The sequence below is a fragment of the Dipodomys merriami genome, unplaced genomic scaffold, assembly GCF_024711535.1.
Source record: "Dipodomys merriami isolate MVZ:Mamm:240054 unplaced genomic scaffold, mDipMer1.0.p SCAF_13, whole genome shotgun sequence".
Lineage (NCBI taxonomy): Eukaryota > Metazoa > Chordata > Mammalia > Rodentia > Heteromyidae > Dipodomys > Dipodomys merriami.
The window spans coordinates 24,755,777-24,773,939 of NW_027202604.1; the positions used below are offsets into that span (position 1 = coordinate 24,755,777).

General features: G+C 35.8%; 1 protein-coding gene across 1 annotated transcript in view; it reads right to left on the minus strand.

The window, feature by feature from the left end:
* Suclg2 (succinate-CoA ligase GDP-forming subunit beta) overlaps window positions 1-18,163 on the minus strand; it is a 249,512-nt gene that overhangs the window by 85,752 nt on the left and 145,597 nt on the right. Inside the window, exons 8-9 of the mRNA XM_070018922.1 lie at window positions 15,404-15,565; window positions 9,223-9,365 (exon numbers count right to left, since the gene is read on the minus strand). Of these exons, the coding sequence (XP_069875023.1) occupies window positions 9,223-9,365; window positions 15,404-15,565 (305 nt within the window). The remainder of the gene's footprint in view (window positions 1-9,222; window positions 9,366-15,403; window positions 15,566-18,163) is intronic.

Sequence of the window (18,163 nt, forward strand, 5' to 3'; positions counted from 1 at the left end):
ACTTCTAAAACATTCTTTGGATATAACTATGAATCTTAACAAAAACCAGGGGAACACTCCATTTCAATTTTGAATATTCATCTTGTTTCAAACCAGATTCAACTTGACACTGTTTCATGCTGATTCAAGAACTAACCAATTTAAAAGCTCTTCAATAAAAGTTTCATGGTAAACTAAATAATAGTAAGAAATAATATTTATGAAGTGGTCTCAGTACATGCTACATTATAGTATTTCAGGTGTACATGCTCTAAGTTAATACAGTATTAAAATTTGTATAAGCCAGAGAGAGAGAGAAAGAGAGAAGGGAGGGGGAGAGAAGATGGGTAGTGACAACATACATTAAAGGGCATACAAACCTCAATCACAAACACATACCCCTGTGCTAAGTCGCTATGTAAAAGACTGGCAAAGCAATATACTCTTTTGCTCCTAAATGAGCAAAAGCATGAATAGGAGGATCATAAGGCAAGCCAAAGGAGTGGGGGAGGCTGAATAAAAGAAAGACATGACGAATAATAGCAATTGCAAAGATGGGCAGATACCGGCCTCCTTTTGTTAGGGGAAGCCCTCTTTTCCTTTGGCTGGAATTCAGATGATTTGTCAGTAGTGTGAAAACCTTAAAATCTGAATTTATTTTGACTCTTGCCTTCCAGGAGCTTGTCTTATATAAAGCTGTACATAATAAAGTTAAGAGTACCAGAAGGTTTCACAGAAGCATAAAAGTGGAAACACTCAAAATACCAACTATTATTACCAACGAATTAAGTAAATTGGTACATCTATCTGCATGGTGTATCTACTGAACATGTTGGAGAACTATGCAAGGTGGATAAAAATGCACACAAAAATGAATAGACTGCTTTGTCAAAATTACGTATTTTTAAATGTGTGTTTGTATAATGATTCATTTTTATACTTTTCTGTGTATTTCTCTATTATAGATAAAGGGATACTGTTTATAAAATACCCTAAAACAAAGACACATGATCATATGGCAAACCATTGTACAAAACCAATTTCTCAAGCAGGCCCAGAAAGACATGTTGCTCATTTTAGAATGAGACAATCTTTTCTAATTCCTAATTGTTTGGCAGAGGAAAGGGGTAGCATACAGGAAGAAGATGACAGTATCTTTGGTCTCCTATATCCACTGCCTTTCCTTGCACCCACAGAGATCTGAGATCAGAAAAGCAGAATTCAAAGGTTTTCTTTTCTTTTTAAACCTTGTACTGCTCAATTATCTAATGATTTGCTCACATCTAGTGAGTCTTCCACCAAGCTTCTCTGGACTCTAAAACAATACTTCAAAAATAATGACAATGAAAATTTCAAATGCCAAAATTCTGCCATCGAGTATCCTAAAGATTCAGAGGTTCCTGATATCATTCCAGGTATTATTTGATTGTCTTGTTAGAAAATGTACTATACTCTAAAGGCTGAATTCAACTAACTCTTTTGTTACTACAACATTAGGAAGAAAGCTTAACTTCTAATATTTATATATATATATATATATATACATACATATATTTATATATTTCCAACCTACTTGACCAAATTTAATCAGTGGTCTATTTTATCTTATGTCTACAGCTATTTTTTTTTCCCAAGGCTGAGGACCGAACCCAGGGCCTTGGCAGTGTAGGGCGGACACCCTTTCGCTGGGCTAAACCCCCAGCCCCTGTCTACAGCTATTTTTTAAAAATATAGATACACTATAAGTCTAATCTCTAAGTCTGTTCAATTCTTTAAGCTACTTAATATGAAACAAAGTAAGGAACATTAAAACATGAACTTAAGCATAGTAGAGCATAGAATAGAACATGCAAGCCTTATTTGGTTTCTGAGTATATGTGAGCACAGAACAGGAAAAGACAGAAGGTTCCATTGGGATGCTCTATGACTGGAGAAGCTAACAGACATAGCCATTCTGTGTGAGGCAAAAACTGAATACAGTCACCAGGAGTTTGCTTTTGCTTAGAAGTATTGGGAGATAAAATGGAATGATATAAAATGAGCATCATGACTAGACACTCTTGGAAATTTTAGTCAGCTGGACATAAGAAAAAGAAATGTAAATTCAACATTTATAAATTCATGACAGTAGGAAAACCATTATGGCAAAGAAAGGAAGAGTGGATTGCAGCTTGTTTTCCATTCTCTAGCTTATACATTGCATTAAGTGGCTAATTTACACCAACCAAATTATCACATATTGTATATGTGCACTGAAGTGTCACATCATAACCCATAAACATGTAAAGTTACTATGTGTCTGTGAACACTCTTAAAATAAGAGTCTCTTCTAAGGGGAAGAGGAGACTCAATAATAGATTATAAATTCATAAACACAAATCAATTCCATTCTTCTTAGACTAAACTGTTAGGTAGACTGTCACCAAAGAATAACTGCCTAGACTTCTAATATTTTTCAAATCTATATGAAAATAAAGTCTGTTTTCAAGCAGGCCTGTAAGAATAGAAATCCATGGCAGAGAGTTCAAAGAATGCTTATATTCTACTAAGTAGTGGGCACTGCATTTGAAAATAAATTCCTAAAGGACAGATGAGCAGGTAATAGAGTTGAGATGAATACGATCAGTATGTTCTGTATACATGCATGAAAATGTCATAATAAAACACTGATTTGTACAATAAAAAATAAATAATTCCATCTCCCTGGAAAGTAAATCACTTGCGTATAAGGTATTTCAGGAAATACATACGGAATATGATGAAATAGGTTGTGCTTTGTTAAAAACAGAGACTGGGCCTAAACTATGCTTGAGCAGACAAAGTCAGTTAGGCCTTATTAATGACTCAAACTTCCCTGATTACAGAGAACAATGAAGTTTAAGTTGAGACAATTTATTACACATGCTTATATTAGAATAAATTTAAGGCTAACCAATCAGAAGACACAAAGTAATTTACAGGATATAAGAATTCCAGCAGGACAAACTAAACCAGAGAACCCTCTCTGCTGCGCTTTCATGTTTGCCCTCTAGAGTCTCCCTCACCCCCAAGTTCCCTCTGTGGATCCCCAGAACCATTATTTGGTAATTAAATGTATTTTGAATCTATAATAATTGGAAAATCTGAGACATTTAGTATCTATGAATCCAAAAATGCATTTCTTAAAACTTAAGCCAGATCGTTTTTAATGTATTTATAGTATACTATCAATATAGTATGTGATTTTTTTTTGTTTCTTTGGTATGTTCCTCCCCCCATGGTACACCCACCATTTTCACTGTATTTGATTCTGGTGCCCTTCATCTTGTATATACATTTTTCTAATTTGGGGAGGGAAGGGAAAAAACAAAATGCTTATATAGAGATACAGGTTGACCCATTGTAACAATGAGATGTGTAAGACACTATGTTGAAAACAAACTTTACAACTTCAAATGTGGAGGCGGGGAGTTGGAGAGGTAGGGAGGGAAGGGATCGTAGGGGAAAAACAAAGGAGGTAACAATGATAGATAAGAAATGTATTCTCTATCTTACTCATGTAACTGTAACCCCTCTGTACAGTATCTGTACAATAAAAAATATATTAAAAAAAACTTAAGTGGGGTGTGATAACATACACCTGTCATCTCAGCACTTGGGAAACTAAGGCAGGAACACACACACACACACACACACATACACACACACACACTATAACTTAAGTCCTTTGCCTAACTAAGGCAGGAGCAAATACACATACACATACACACACACACACACACACACACACACACACACACACACACACACACACACACACACACACACACACACACACACACACACACACACACACACACACACACACACACACACACTATAATTTAAGTCCTTTGCCTAAACCTAATATTGTAAACATGACATGAGGTTTTACTTCTCTAGCCTCAAATTCTAGGGCTGTACCACAGCTAAGAGTTATGGTATTTTGTGGTTCTTTCAAACGTGACTTGTGTGTTTTCTTAGTTCTCAGAACAGAAAACGGATAATGAGAGATTGATCCTTCTCAGACAGTTCCATCTTCACAGATACACATTTAATCAAAATCTGTCTTAGAAATGATTTAAAAATTATAATCAAGAAAATAGTTTTCTTAGTTGATACTTAAAACAGTACTCTCAGGCATATGTATACTTTATAAATGAGGAGTGAAGAAGCAAAAAGAAGTGTATCCTGTGGCTAACAGGTACATGGAATGTGCTTGACCTCATCAGTCATAAGTGAAACCACAAAAACACAAACTTCAGAAGACTGAAGCAAAAAGAATGACTAATATCACAGAAGTTAAGTACCAAAGATATGGTGAATAGTTCCAATCGTATTAAGTTTAAAAACAGGTAAAATGAACCTACTATTAGAAATTAGAATAGAACTGCTTCTGTGGAAAAGGCAAGCAAGCATATGAGAAGGAGTTGGGGGGAATGCATGAAAGGAAACTTGTAGATTACTGGTGATACGGTTTCTTGACTTGGTTGGGCAAGTTCTCTTTCTGATGAGTCACTCAACTATTTGCACTTAGAATTTGTATACTGTTCTGTAGGTAGGCCATACTTAATGATAAGTATTTTTAAATGGATATTGCCATGTAAAACTGATGTCCATTTAAATGGGAAATGTAAACAAACCTCTGAGGTAACAACTGTCATTATTACTACTTTATAAACAAGGGGAAACCTAGCCACAGCACAAGTTAAGTATAACATGGCCAAGATCCCATACAAATAGTGCTAAAGACAGGATTAAATCACAGCAGTCTGACTCCAGTCAGACTATCCTTAGCTTAGTCTTTGGCGCTTAGAAGCACCTTTCTTTGGGCCTGGCTTTCTTCGCTTAATATATTTATCCAGGTCTTTCCATTTCCTTATGAATAGGGCAATGTTATTCTTTCTGATGGAAGCATAGAATTCCACTAAGTATATATACCACATCTTTATCCATTCATCTATTGAGGGGCATCTGGGTTGGTTCCATATCTCAGCTATGGTAAATAACATGGTTGTGCTGGTAGCTCTAGTATGGCCTTGTTTGTGGTCATTTGGCTAAATGCTCAGGAATGGAATTGATGGATCATAGAGGAGCTCTATGTTTAATCTTTTGAGGAAACTCCATACTGTTTTCTAGAATGGCTGAACCAGTTTATACGGCAACCAACAGTGTAGTAGCATTCCCTTTTGGCCACATCCCTGCCAGCATCTGTTGTTATTAGATCTTTTTGGAACTAGAATATGTATATGACATTCTTAGCAGAGGATCACAATAGCCATAGTGAAGCAAATCAAAATAAACTCCAAGAACTCGAAATAAGAGGTTCTTATTATGTCCCCCATGCAGTTATTTCTATTTTTTCTTTCTGTTTTAGTTTTCTTTACCCTTTGTCTTGTATATAAGCTTATCTGATCCATGGAAGGGAAAGGGAGTCACAGAAACAACAGGACAAAGGATAAACTAATGCAACAATGATACTCACTAGACACTACATTGGAAATGGCCTTTACAACTTGGGGGAAGGAGAGTGGCTGGTAAGCAGGAGAAAATGAGGAAGGGGATAACAGCGTTTAAAAAGAAATGTACTCGTTATCTTACTCATGTAACTGTAATCCCCATTCATTACCCTTACAATAATTTTTTTTAATTAAAAAAAGAAAGCACTGGCTGGGAAGGTGGCTCAGTGGTAGAGTGCTTGTCTTGCATGCATGAGGCCCTGGGTTCGATTCCTCAACACCACATAAGCAGAAAAAAAAAAGCCAGAAGTGGTGCTGTAGCTCAAGTGGTAGAGCGCTAGCCTTGAGCTGAAGAGCTGAGGGACAGCGCCCAGGTCCAGAGTTCAGGCCCCACGACCAACCAAAAAAAAAAAAAAAAAAAAAAAAAAAAAAAAGGAGAAGAAAGCACCTTTCTTTATTATAGATATTTAAAAGCCTTTGCAAACAAGACTCTAAGTTGAAAGAAAACAAAGAGCACAGTCAAATCAAGCAAAGGGCCTTGATCATTGATCACTGCTTCCCAAATCTGATCTAGGGAAAGCAATAGTTTTGTTTCCTTGGCTAGCCAAGTGTCCTCTGCTTTTATATTTACATAAAATGTTCTACAAAGTCCAGGAGTTGTTATATTCATCTCCTAAAATGTTCTTAAGTTCATTATTAAAAACACAAACTAAATATAATTGACAAAAATGGCAACCCAGGTATAATATTCTAAGAAGTGTTTCTCTTTAAATGTGTTCAAATTCTTAACAGACTATAATAAAACCTTACTTTTATTTCTTACTTTACATCATTTTCTACTTCCTATTACTTTAACAACAGTGCTTAGCACTCTCTAAATCACAATGAAGAAGAGCATATTTCTTCTAGCACCAGCAGAACAAATTCTTATTACCTTTCTCTCATCTCAAGCCCAGCTGGAAAATAAGAGAATAATAAAATATTTAATGATGTACTTCATGTGAATCCAGTTTAGTAAGTGCTATCTTGAAAAGACTTGTTTTAGAAAATATGGTAGAGGAATTCTGTTTAATATATTCTCAACAAATATGAAACACATTAGTTATAAAGATACATGTGAGTTCCTGGTGAAAACCAGCATTTGAGTTTTATAGGCAAGCAAAAGAAAGATAAGTTTCATCACTATTCTGAAATTATGACTGGAAATATATGTCAATTTGGAAGATTTTTCTTGAACAATGCTAGGTATACTACTTAATCAATATTAATTATATTATGTACATGACAAACAAGCAATAGTTAGTATCAACTGATGTGATTTAACTTTAACACCAACAGACCTTTTGTACATCTGAGTATCAGTGTATTCAACTGACTAATTCTTATATCTAACAAGAAAATCAATGCCTTTGAAATAATTAGATTTGGGCTCTTGGGAACCTCAGGGCAGGTAGACAAGGCTTTCTTTACTTAAAATAATTAGAACTATAACCAATCTCCTTGAAAAATCAACTCTTCTGTACTGTTTTTTAAACTCTGTTCTCTGAATTGTGTGAAACAATGCCAGGACTGAAAATACCCTTACATTTCCATGCTTTTCAAATGCCTTTATAATTTCACGATTTGGAAAATGTACTGTGAGATGAGCTATGCATTCATTTTCCTGATATAGCATGAGAAAAAGAAAATAACTCCCACATACCTTTATCTACCCGAGATGACAGCCAATGAAAAAACTTTAAGTACTCCAAGCACTTGAAAATATTTCATAAGGAAAAGTCAAAAAATTTTGAAGAACATGCTTGACCAACAACTACAAAATATAGACCTGTAAAATTTTTTCATCCCTCTTTATCTATACTTTTACAAAATCAAAATTCAAAATCAGTCAGTAAGGAATGATAGTTCTCAAGAAAACCTCTGTGCTTCCCTTGTTAAGATTTAATCTCTGGATGGATTATTCTATTATTAGCACCAAATGAATTTCAACAGATGCTAAAAATTCTGAATTCTATTACAGTCATTTGTCCTCTGAATACTTTGTGTCTCAACAGCCAGAAGAACTATGTGTGATGTTTGTTGTACTTACAGGCTTCAATTGATTGGAAATCTCTGGAAAAAGAAAAATTATTCCTGCACATAGAAGTATGGAAGAAGAAGAAGGACAAGTGAAATAAACAGTGTGAGAGTGACTGATAATGCTATCACCAATGTTACAAACCAATGAAACATGCTTATAAAACACTCTCTTCTGGCAAATCCTAACTTCATGGCTAGGTGACTCTGGTCTTTAATAACTTTTTTACTCTTGAATAACACTGGACATAGAAGACAAACAGCTAAGGATACCATTTATTTTGTAACTAAGAAGGAAAGAGGTAGTTAGCAACAACATTTGACAATCATTTTGACAGCAAACCTAAGTAATGAAAAGGACATATTTATTACTAATATAGAACAAAATTCAAAGCATATGAACCAACACAGTCTACATTCAATAAACTTACTAATGGGAAACTTCTGTATTAACTAGATAACATGTCCTTGTTTTCATTCATGATTTTCTGAGTAACAGGTTCAGATTTCCCATCTCTTCATCTACTTGGGTAACTAACAAAATTCAGTAGGCAAACTAGTAACATTAAGAAAATGACTCTATAATAAATGTTAATATCTAATGGTTGTGGCATATACCTACTGCACAACCTGTTAAGAATTAAATGTGAACATGTATATTACACATTTAAGAAACTGTAGTCTATGTAACGAACATCCAAGTAAATGCTCTTGTCACTAACAACTAAACCATATTGTAACTAACAAAGCAAATTGCTATTTAAATTGGTTATGGAGCTAATTGATAAAATAATAAATTGAATGCCTAGAATGTACATAGCACAGTTACTGTAGTTATATTCTACTTAAGAAGAAACCATAAGACTATAAATATTTGCTATCTTTGTACATATGTTACAAATTGTCATAGTCAAATATGAATAAATAAATAGCATTCAGAAGCAAGTGAGGGTGGGAATGTGGCCTAGGGATAGAATGCTTGCCTTGCATATATGAAGCCCTGGGTTCGGTTCCTCAGTACCACATAAACAGAAAAAGCCAGGAATGGCGTTGTGGCTCAAGCCTTGAGCAAAAGAAGCTCAAAAAAAGAAGCCCCCAGGACTGGCAAAAGAAAAAAAAAGGGAAGAGGAGGAGAAGGAGAAGACGAAAAAAGAAAAAAGAAAGAAGGACAAAGAAAGAAGGAAGAGGAAGGAAGGAGGAGGAGAAGAAGGGGAAGAGGAGGAGGAGGAGGAGGAGGAGGAGGCAGCGGCGGCGGCGGCAGAAGCTGCTGTATAGTCATGTATTATCCTACAATGCTATTATTTTCTGATATCATGATAGAACTTTCAGGATTTTCATGGAAGAAATAGGAGGCTGAGTTCTCTTTAAGTCATATGATCACTAGACTAATTGTTTAGTGTCAATTACTCAAAAAATGTTTAGTGACCACCACTGTTTCAATATTTGAAACATTAATCTTTTATTTCCTTCTACTTCTTAAGGCTTTAAGAGCACAGCTTCTGAAATGAGATCCTGGGGATGCTTATAGGCCTTTGGCCCAAGAAGAGAGTTAAATCATTAATTTACAATTAACATGTAACAGAATTTTTCCCTGATACTAGAAAGCTCATGCATTGGCATTTTCATTCTTAGCAGCTCTTAGTGGTAAGAAATAAAAACATTATGATCTCCCCACTAAGAAATCAGTTACCTTAGGATCAGATGTGAGCAGCTTGAATGCATGATATACTTGAGCTTCTTTTACACCACCTCCAAGGTCCAAGAAGTTGGCTGGCTTCCCACCATTGAGGAAAATGATGTCACAAGTTGCCATGGCCAGTCCTGCACCATTTACTGTGAAATGCAAATAGAATATGAGAAAGGGTATGTTGAAGAACTCTATACGGTCCAAATACTTTTCCTCTCCCCGTGCTGCCCTCATATTATCATTCCAAATCAATTGGTTCCCTTTTAAGAATTGTTTGACCATATGAATTCATATACTTTTTTTTGGCGGGTCGTGGGGCTTGAACTCTTGGCTTGGGTGCTATTCCTGTGCTCTTCAGCTGAAGGCGAGCGCTCTACCGCTTGAGTCACAGTGCCACTTCCAGTTTTCCAGTTGTTTTTTTTTAATTTATTGGAGATAAGAGTCTTACAGACTTTCCTGCCCAGGCAGGCTTTGATCTGTGATCCTTAGATCTCAGAGCCTCCTGAGTAGCTAGGATTACTGGCATGAGCCACCGGCGACCAGCGAATTCATATACTTTTATATAAATGATCAGAATATGGGCATCAAAGAAAAATTAAAAGATGAGAACAGGGAAAAATGTATTAAAAAGTTATCAAGGAGTTCGGAGGAAGATGGCGGAGGAGAAGCTGGAGGGTAAACAAGCTCTCACACAGAAAGCAGTTTTAGTGTTCCAATGAACAGTCCTAGGCTACACAATCTCACCAAGTGTGCCATCACAGTACAGAGAGTTTGGCCAGAGAGGGAAAATCCAGGCAAGGAGACAGATCTGAGCGCTTGCCGGTAGCTGGGGCAGCAGCGGTGGTGGCAACCGTAGCCACCCTACCTAGAGAGAGAGACCGGGACAAAGGTGCCAGACGTGGTGGGTGCACAGATTCTACTCAACACCAGCAAGAACGGAGGAGGAACAGATATCTTCATCATGCAGATCGCAGACCAGAGACGGCCCAGGAAACAAGACTCTGGCATGAGTAGAACTCTGACATCCTCACTCCTTCTCAGGGAGCAGAGGAGGGAAGGCTGCCCCTCCCCCACCACAGGAGATTTCCATTTTTGATACTGACAAAGGCCCAGCTAAGCAGCTTGCTCCAACTCAAGCCTTGGAAGAAAACAAGAGTCATATTTAGCAGGACACAGGCAACATAAGGAATGGGAGTCCAAGGAAACCATAACCAATCAACCCAGTGATTTGAGAATAAACACTGAACACCAAATTAAGGAAGTAAAGAAGTTCATACAAGATCTAAAACAAAGCTCCAACAAAGAATTTGAAGGCATCAAAGCCAACCAATTAGAAGGAAAAAAAATAAACAATGAAGTAGAAAATCTTGGCGTAGGATAGACCATGCAGAAGATCGAATCTCTGGGATTGAAGACAGCCTAGATATTATAAAGAGCATACAAATATCCAAGACAAATCCAAGAAATATGATAGATCTATTCAACATTTGGAAGACACCATCAGAAGGCCTAATCTGAGGATAATGGGTGTAGAAAAGCACCTAGAGACAGAAGTTAATGATCTAGGAAATTTGTTTAACAGGATCCTAGCAGAGAACTTCCCACACATGCAAAAAGATAGGCCTATTCAGATACAAGAAGCTTTTAGAACCCCAAATAGACCAGATCAGAACAGGACATCCAACCAGCACATTATAATCCGCACAGGATCACTTCAGAGCAAGGAAAAGATCCTTAAAGCCATCAAGGAGAAAAGATCAATCACCTATAAAGGGAAACCAATTAGAATAACCTCAGATTTCTCAGCAGAGACAAATAAAGCAAGAAGAGCCTGGAATGATGTATGCCACACCCTAAAGACAAACAACTATAAACCAAGAATACTATGCTCAGCTAAACTCTCCTTCATAATGGAAGGTCAAATAAGAACCTTCCATACATAGCAAAGAAAAACTGAAACAACATATCTCCACCAAACCAGCCCTACTTAAAGATGTCCTACACAAAGAAAACCAACAAGACCACGATAAAGGTCAAGAACCCACACCAAAACTGAGAATCCAAGAACCATAGGAAGAACCCAGTTGCTGCAGCCCCCAAGAAGGTGGATAACATGGAACTACCAAACACCTCTCAGTCCTAATTATAGACATTAACAGAATTAACTCTCCAATTAAGGGACACTGTCTAGTTGGATTAAAAAGCAAGATCCTTCTATCTGCTGCCTTCAGGAGTCACATCTTGCCCATAAAAACAAACACATTTTGAAAGTGAAAAGCTGGAACAAAATCTACCAAGCAAACAGCCCCCATAAACAGGCAGGAGTTGAAATCCTAATATCAGATAAAATAGACCTCACATTAAAATTAGTGAGAAGAGATAATGAAGGTCGATACATACTAATTAAGGGATCTCCCCTTCAGGAGGATATTACAATTCTAAATATCTATTTGACAAACAATGGAGCACCCAAATTTATCCAAGAAACACTACTTTCCCTCAAATCCTACATAGATCCAAAGACATTAATTGTTGGGGACTTTAACACACCGATATCCCCAATAAATAGATAAACTTGGCAAAAAACTCAACAGAGAAACCGCAGACCTAAACAACTGCATAAATCAACTAGATTTAACAGACATCTACTGAATATTTCACCCAGCAGCATCAGAATACACGGTCTTCTCAGGAGCACACAGTACATTTTCAAAAATACAGCACATTTTAGGTCACAAAGCAAACTTGTCAAAATTCAGAAACATTGAAGTTATACCTTGCATTCTCTCAGACCACAAAGGAATAAAATTAGAACTCAACACCAAAAGCCACCAAAAAAGGTCCTGTAACAAAATGGAGGCTAAACAACATACTGTTGAATCACAAGTGAGTCGTGGAAATTCAAATGTTCATGATATTCAACAAAAATGAACACACAAAATACCAGCTCCTCTGGGACACAGCAAAGGCAGTACTCAGAGAGAGGCAAGTTTATAGCATTGAGTTCCAACATCAACAAATTGGAGAGATCTGAAACCAACAATTTAATGAGACATTTGAATCTCCTTGAAAAAGAACAGCAAGATGAACCCCAATCCAGTAGACAGAAAGAAATAATTAAAATTAAATCAGAATTAAATGAATTAGAATCAAAAAAAAATCATAAAGAGAATCAACAAAACAAAGAGTTGGTTCTTGGAAAAAATTGACAAAATTGACAGACCCTAAGCCAATCTTATCAGAAAGAGAACACACCCAAATAAACTCAGAGATGAGAATGGAAACATGAGAATGGAAGCAACCCAGATGCCCCTCAGTAGATGAATGGATCAAGAAAATGTGTTATCTAAACACAATGGAATTCTATGCCTCCATCAGAAAGAATGGCATTTCCCCATTTGTTAGGAAATGGAAAGGCTTGGAAAAAATTATATTAAGTGAAGTAAGTCAGGCCCAAAGAAAGATAGGTCCCATGGTTTCCCTTATTTGTAATTCCTAGTATATTTCTGAGACAAGCAGAAACGGTCAGATAAGTTGAGGTTAGACAAAATGAACCCCAAGATAAGGACTTAAATGGTTTTTCTTTCTTGCTATTGTTTCTACCATATTTATAAGATATTTCTTTGTTGCTTTGTATGTCCCTCCCCCACCCCTGTTTTCACTGTATTTGATGTTTGTATAATTTGTGGAGGGGAAGGGAAAAACAAATTGTTTAAATAGTGATACAGGTGGACCATTGCAACAATGAGATGTTCAAGACGGTATATTAAAAATGAACTTTACAACTTTGGTGTGTGGGAGGGGTTGGCAGGGAGGGTGATGGGAAAGGATGGGAAGGGATGGGAAGGGGAAACAAAGGAGGAGGCAACAATGCTTGATAAGGAATGTACTCATTACCTTGCCCATGTAATTGTAACCCCTCTATACAGTATTTTCACACACACACAAAAAAAAATAGAGTACTAGCATTGAGCCTAAAAAAGCTCAGTAACAGTATCCAGGCCCTGAGTTCAAGCCCTGGACCAACAAAATCTACAATTAAAATAAAATTAAATAAATAATAAATAAATAAGTACATCTGTGAGACTTTTTTTTTAATCTCACCATTAACCATCAAAAAGTCAAAAGTGGAACTGTTGCTCAAGTAGTAGAGCACTAACCTTGAGAATAAAACTCAGGGACAGCACCCAGGCCCTGAGTTCAAGCCCAAAGACCAGTACAAAACAATAAATAAAATTATTAAAAATAAAGAAAAGGCAGATACTCAATAAATACTTGAAAAAATGTTATCAAGCTAGGAAATAAGGAAGAGTTAAGAAAGTAACTGATTGGGTTTAATGATAAAGAGCAAGTTTTAGGTTCTGGAAAACCTAAGGTCACAGAATTGGCAGAATGAGGAAAAGGCCATTCAAAGTTCTTAGGAATTTAAAAGACCGGAGTAAAACATAGAATCCTTTTACGATTTTGGTTGCTGAAAATACACTTGAGTGTGACATCCCTCTGGGTTGAACTACAGAGTCACAACTTCAATAGGGTTTCATACCTTTTTATACATAATGAAACCACATATGTTTTAAGATGTTATTCTAATGTACTGAGAAAAAAAATGATAGCACCAGTACCAATATTCTTATCATTTTATTCTGCTTTAGCATAAGAAATGCTCATTGGCAACCCAATGATTAAAACTACAACTTTATACAGTCCTATTTGCCAACATCTTAGGAGCTTTTACTTAAGGAATTAAGTTCGGAGTTTGACCATTGAAATTCTTATTTTCAAAGATGAAATCCACAGACCAAATTGCACTTGATTTCCTTTCTTATGCTTAATTATATATAATGACTTTCCTTAGGCTCCAAAAGAGAAAAATCTCACAAACACAGAAAATATCTCCAGAAAAATGTCCTTTCCTTTTCCAGACCCTGGAATTCCCTAGATAGTCTATGAACAGTGACTAATTTAATTAAGCCTGAGACATCTAAAAATAGAAATTCTTAAAGCAATTTGAAATGTGTTGATGATAGCATTTGAGGCTTGCTCAAATTATGGACATTCCTACAGAAGGTACAAAGAGTCTGTATTTAATTTGTTATAAACACAATTCTGTCTTGCTCCTTTCTCAAATGTCTACAAATATTGAGAGCACTTGGCTTATCAGGAGCAGAATGATGTGGGTGATCTGCTACATTACCGATACTGCTTCAATACAATGCAAGGGTTCTGGTATCACTTGTAATTGGATGTCATTTTCTGTTGTATTGAACTGCAAACTCTCAGATGAGATCTTTTCAGCTCTGAATATAACAATGCTGTTGGTTTAATGAGCAACAAATCTTTTTTATTTTAATTCCATTAAGATGAAAACCTAAGTTTCTAGTGCAATGAATTGTTTCTACCAGAAGCACAATCTTGTGCAATTAAGTTGGAAGTGTATAAATCTCAGCACCATAAGCTGTGGACAATAACCAAGATTGTATTACCTCTATAAACCCATTCTTATCTTAGCTGCATAAGCTACTTTCACAAATTAAAATGAGTATGATGGAGAATATTGTTTGTTAATAAATTGTCATAATAAATGAAGTATTTTGTCATTTAGCTAACAGAGAATCTAAAAGGGTATAAAAATTACTACAATTTATGTCTTCTTTTTCTGAAAAAGCAATTTTGTTTTAAACCCAAAACAGATCCTGTCATGTGAGCTGACTTGCACAGCCTTTGCTCTAAGTTTTACCAGTTTAAACAAGACAAGATTTCACAGATGTCTAGAAATGTTGGGGAACTTTTCTCATTGAGTTTGTTTTCACAGCTGGGAACTGTAAAACAGCATAAGCACTGCTGAACATTATACCCAGAACTGTCTCTTACTATCCCACTCCAAATCTCAACAGAGCCAGAGCAGGGAAACCACTTAAATCAGTGATTGTGGATCAAAATGAGACTTGGGATTGTAGACTCCAGCTAAAAACAAAACAAATACAATTATTTGCTACTGGTTACTATTTCAGAAATACAGGGTTTACTAAACGCTACAAAAATCCAGAAAACAGCTGGGACTATGGCTTAGTGTAGAGTGCTTGCCTAGCATGAATGAGCTCTGGGTTCGATTCCTCAGTACCACATAAACAAAACAAAACAAAACAAATCTAGAAAACAATCTCTTGACATAAATTTTTCTTACCAAAGCAGGCAATGTTGCCATCCAGTCCTATGTATTTTAGATCGTACTTGGCAGCTTCATTTTCAATGGGCTCATTCTCAGATTTGTCGTCCATAGCAAATATGTCCTTTTGTCGGAATTCAGCATTATCATCAAAGTTTATCTTTGCATCAAAACAGACAACTAAATAAAGAAAAAAGCAATATGTCTGAATATTTCTCAAGGATCTATAAATTAAGTACTGTAAGTTGGAAGGCATAGAAGAACACAAGTAAGCCAGATACCATAATTCTTTCTCAAGCTACAGACAAATGAAGCTGTTATGATTTTCTTGTCCCTCAACATTTAAGACTGTAGACACAAATATGACAAAGCCTTGCTCTTTTTACATTTTAGTAATGAGTAAAGTAATTTATGTTTGCTGGTCTATGGCCAGTACAATAACGGAAGTTACTATCACCTGTTAAAAATCAGATTGGAAAAATACATCTCTAATTCATCATTTTTTGTATATTTCATATTTTCATTATTTGCTGATTATCACCATCCATATTATATATGGTCTTCCTTTGTCTTCCTGACATTGCAAAATAACATTTTTATTTTATGAATAACAATATTCCCAAAGATTTAGACTATTGAGCGAGAAGGCATTTTAATTGATATTTAAATAACTCAAACTTTTATTTAGTTAACATTAAATAAAAATTAAGTATAACTAAAGTATATAACATAATGCTTTTATATACAAATATACTTTGAAGTAATTATTATAGGGAATAAATTACCTAATTTGCACCCTTATAGTTTGAGTAAAAGAACTTGAAATCTAGGTTTACAGCAATGTTCAAAATATATTACTACCTGTGTGATATTGATAAAAAAAATAACCTAATTCATTTTAGGGCATTTTTTTTAATTTGAGAAATTGATGAAAACAATCACTAGAATATTGAATTACTTGCACTGCAGGCTGCTAAAGCAACACCCATGTCCTCAATTTGTGCAAAGCAAACTTAGGACTTCTCAGATTCAAGTTCTAACACACTAAGAAACCAAGATTGGTCTGTTACAATGTCAGGGAGCACAGTACCCATAACACAGTAAATATCCTCTGCAGCAGGCAGAACTCTGAACATCTTACTGGAAGAGCACATGGCACGGAAAAACTCATCTGGTGACAGGGATAGACCATAGATTTACAGATAACTTCTATAAGACAATCAGGCAGGGGGAAGGGCAGCGTGTTTAGAATCTGGATTCTAATGCTTTTTTTATCTGCTTTAGAGTAGAAACTTGTCATTTGAGATACCATGTCACCATAACCTTTTATTACTTAGGATATTGACAGCCAGGAATCTTCAACTAAGCATTTACAGATGTTACCACTTCTCTTCAACTGTCACAGACTGTAGGTTGAACCTGGATACAAATGTGTTTGAAACTGGCATATTAACATCTAGAATTCTAGATATAATATAAATCCAGACCACAAATTATTTAAAGGAAAGCTAATAATAGTGTATCTTACATGGAAGTTAGTGTCTGTACAAATCCTTAATTTGCCACAAAATGCCCACTCGCCCCCACACAGAGAATTCATGGAGTGGATGAGTAATTACTTCCCAGAACACAGAAATCATAATGATGGAATCCTACAATTACCAAAGGAATTGGCAATGTACTATGCTTGCTACAATGGCATTTTCTCAGCAGTTAATGACCAGCATAGTAATCAATAGAAAAGCTACTTCATTCTTGGCTTTCTAGTGGGTTTATAAATACATTCTAATTAATTTATTAGTAATTTTAGCTCCTCCATAATTCACTGGCAAGACTACTTCTAACTGACACCTTCAAAATGAATGGGCAAAGGCTATCAAATTGACTTTCTAAGTAAAGAGTTTTGAATAAAAGAATTCTTGGTCAAGATCGATAAGCCAGTAAATCAAAATAGTTCCAAGCTAATCTTTGCCCCTTATAAATACTACGGTTACAAGCTGCTAGAGAGAAAGGATAATTAATGGATATGTATGCAAAGTTCAGAAGGCAGACCCAACCAAATGTCTGCAAAACCAATTTTTCAAAAGATATTTTCCAGTGATATGACACAAATGCCAAGTTTAGAAATGAGCTCACTATTGGGCGAACACCAGAAACAACCCCAGAGCTAACCCAGAACTTGAAGTGGGGGCTTTTGTATGAAGGAAGGGTGTCTCCAATGTCCCCTTATCTTGTGTATCTTTTCTGTAGGAAAAAACTAAACAGATAAGTCGATATATATGTAAATACAAGACCTTTGGTAAAATAAAGATATTACAGAAATATGAAGGTAACTAAGTAGATTAGGAGTTAAGAAAGGGGGTTCAGAGCTGGGTATTGAAGTATAATACTAACACACATAGGAGACTGAAGCAGGTAGCTCTCAGGATAGAGGCCAGCAAATAATTAAAAATACTAAATAGCTACTCTGAAGTTCTAAATCTATTTCGGGGGGGGAATTAGAGACTCTCTTAGATACATAGTTACATGTTTTTAATAATTTTAATCAATGATATACAACTTAAAACAAAATAATCCATTTTGGTCTTTATCCCCAATTCTTGGCACAAAGATCCTTAAAGTTGTAATTTTTTAAACAACAGGGTTACTAAGTGGATGTTTCAATTAATATTTGGATTTTGATTCTGTATCCAACACTGAGCTCTTAATCCCTTGAAAGGCCCTGGGAGGTATTTATATCCTCTAAAATATCCTTTGTAAGAAACTGGTAGTAAGTAT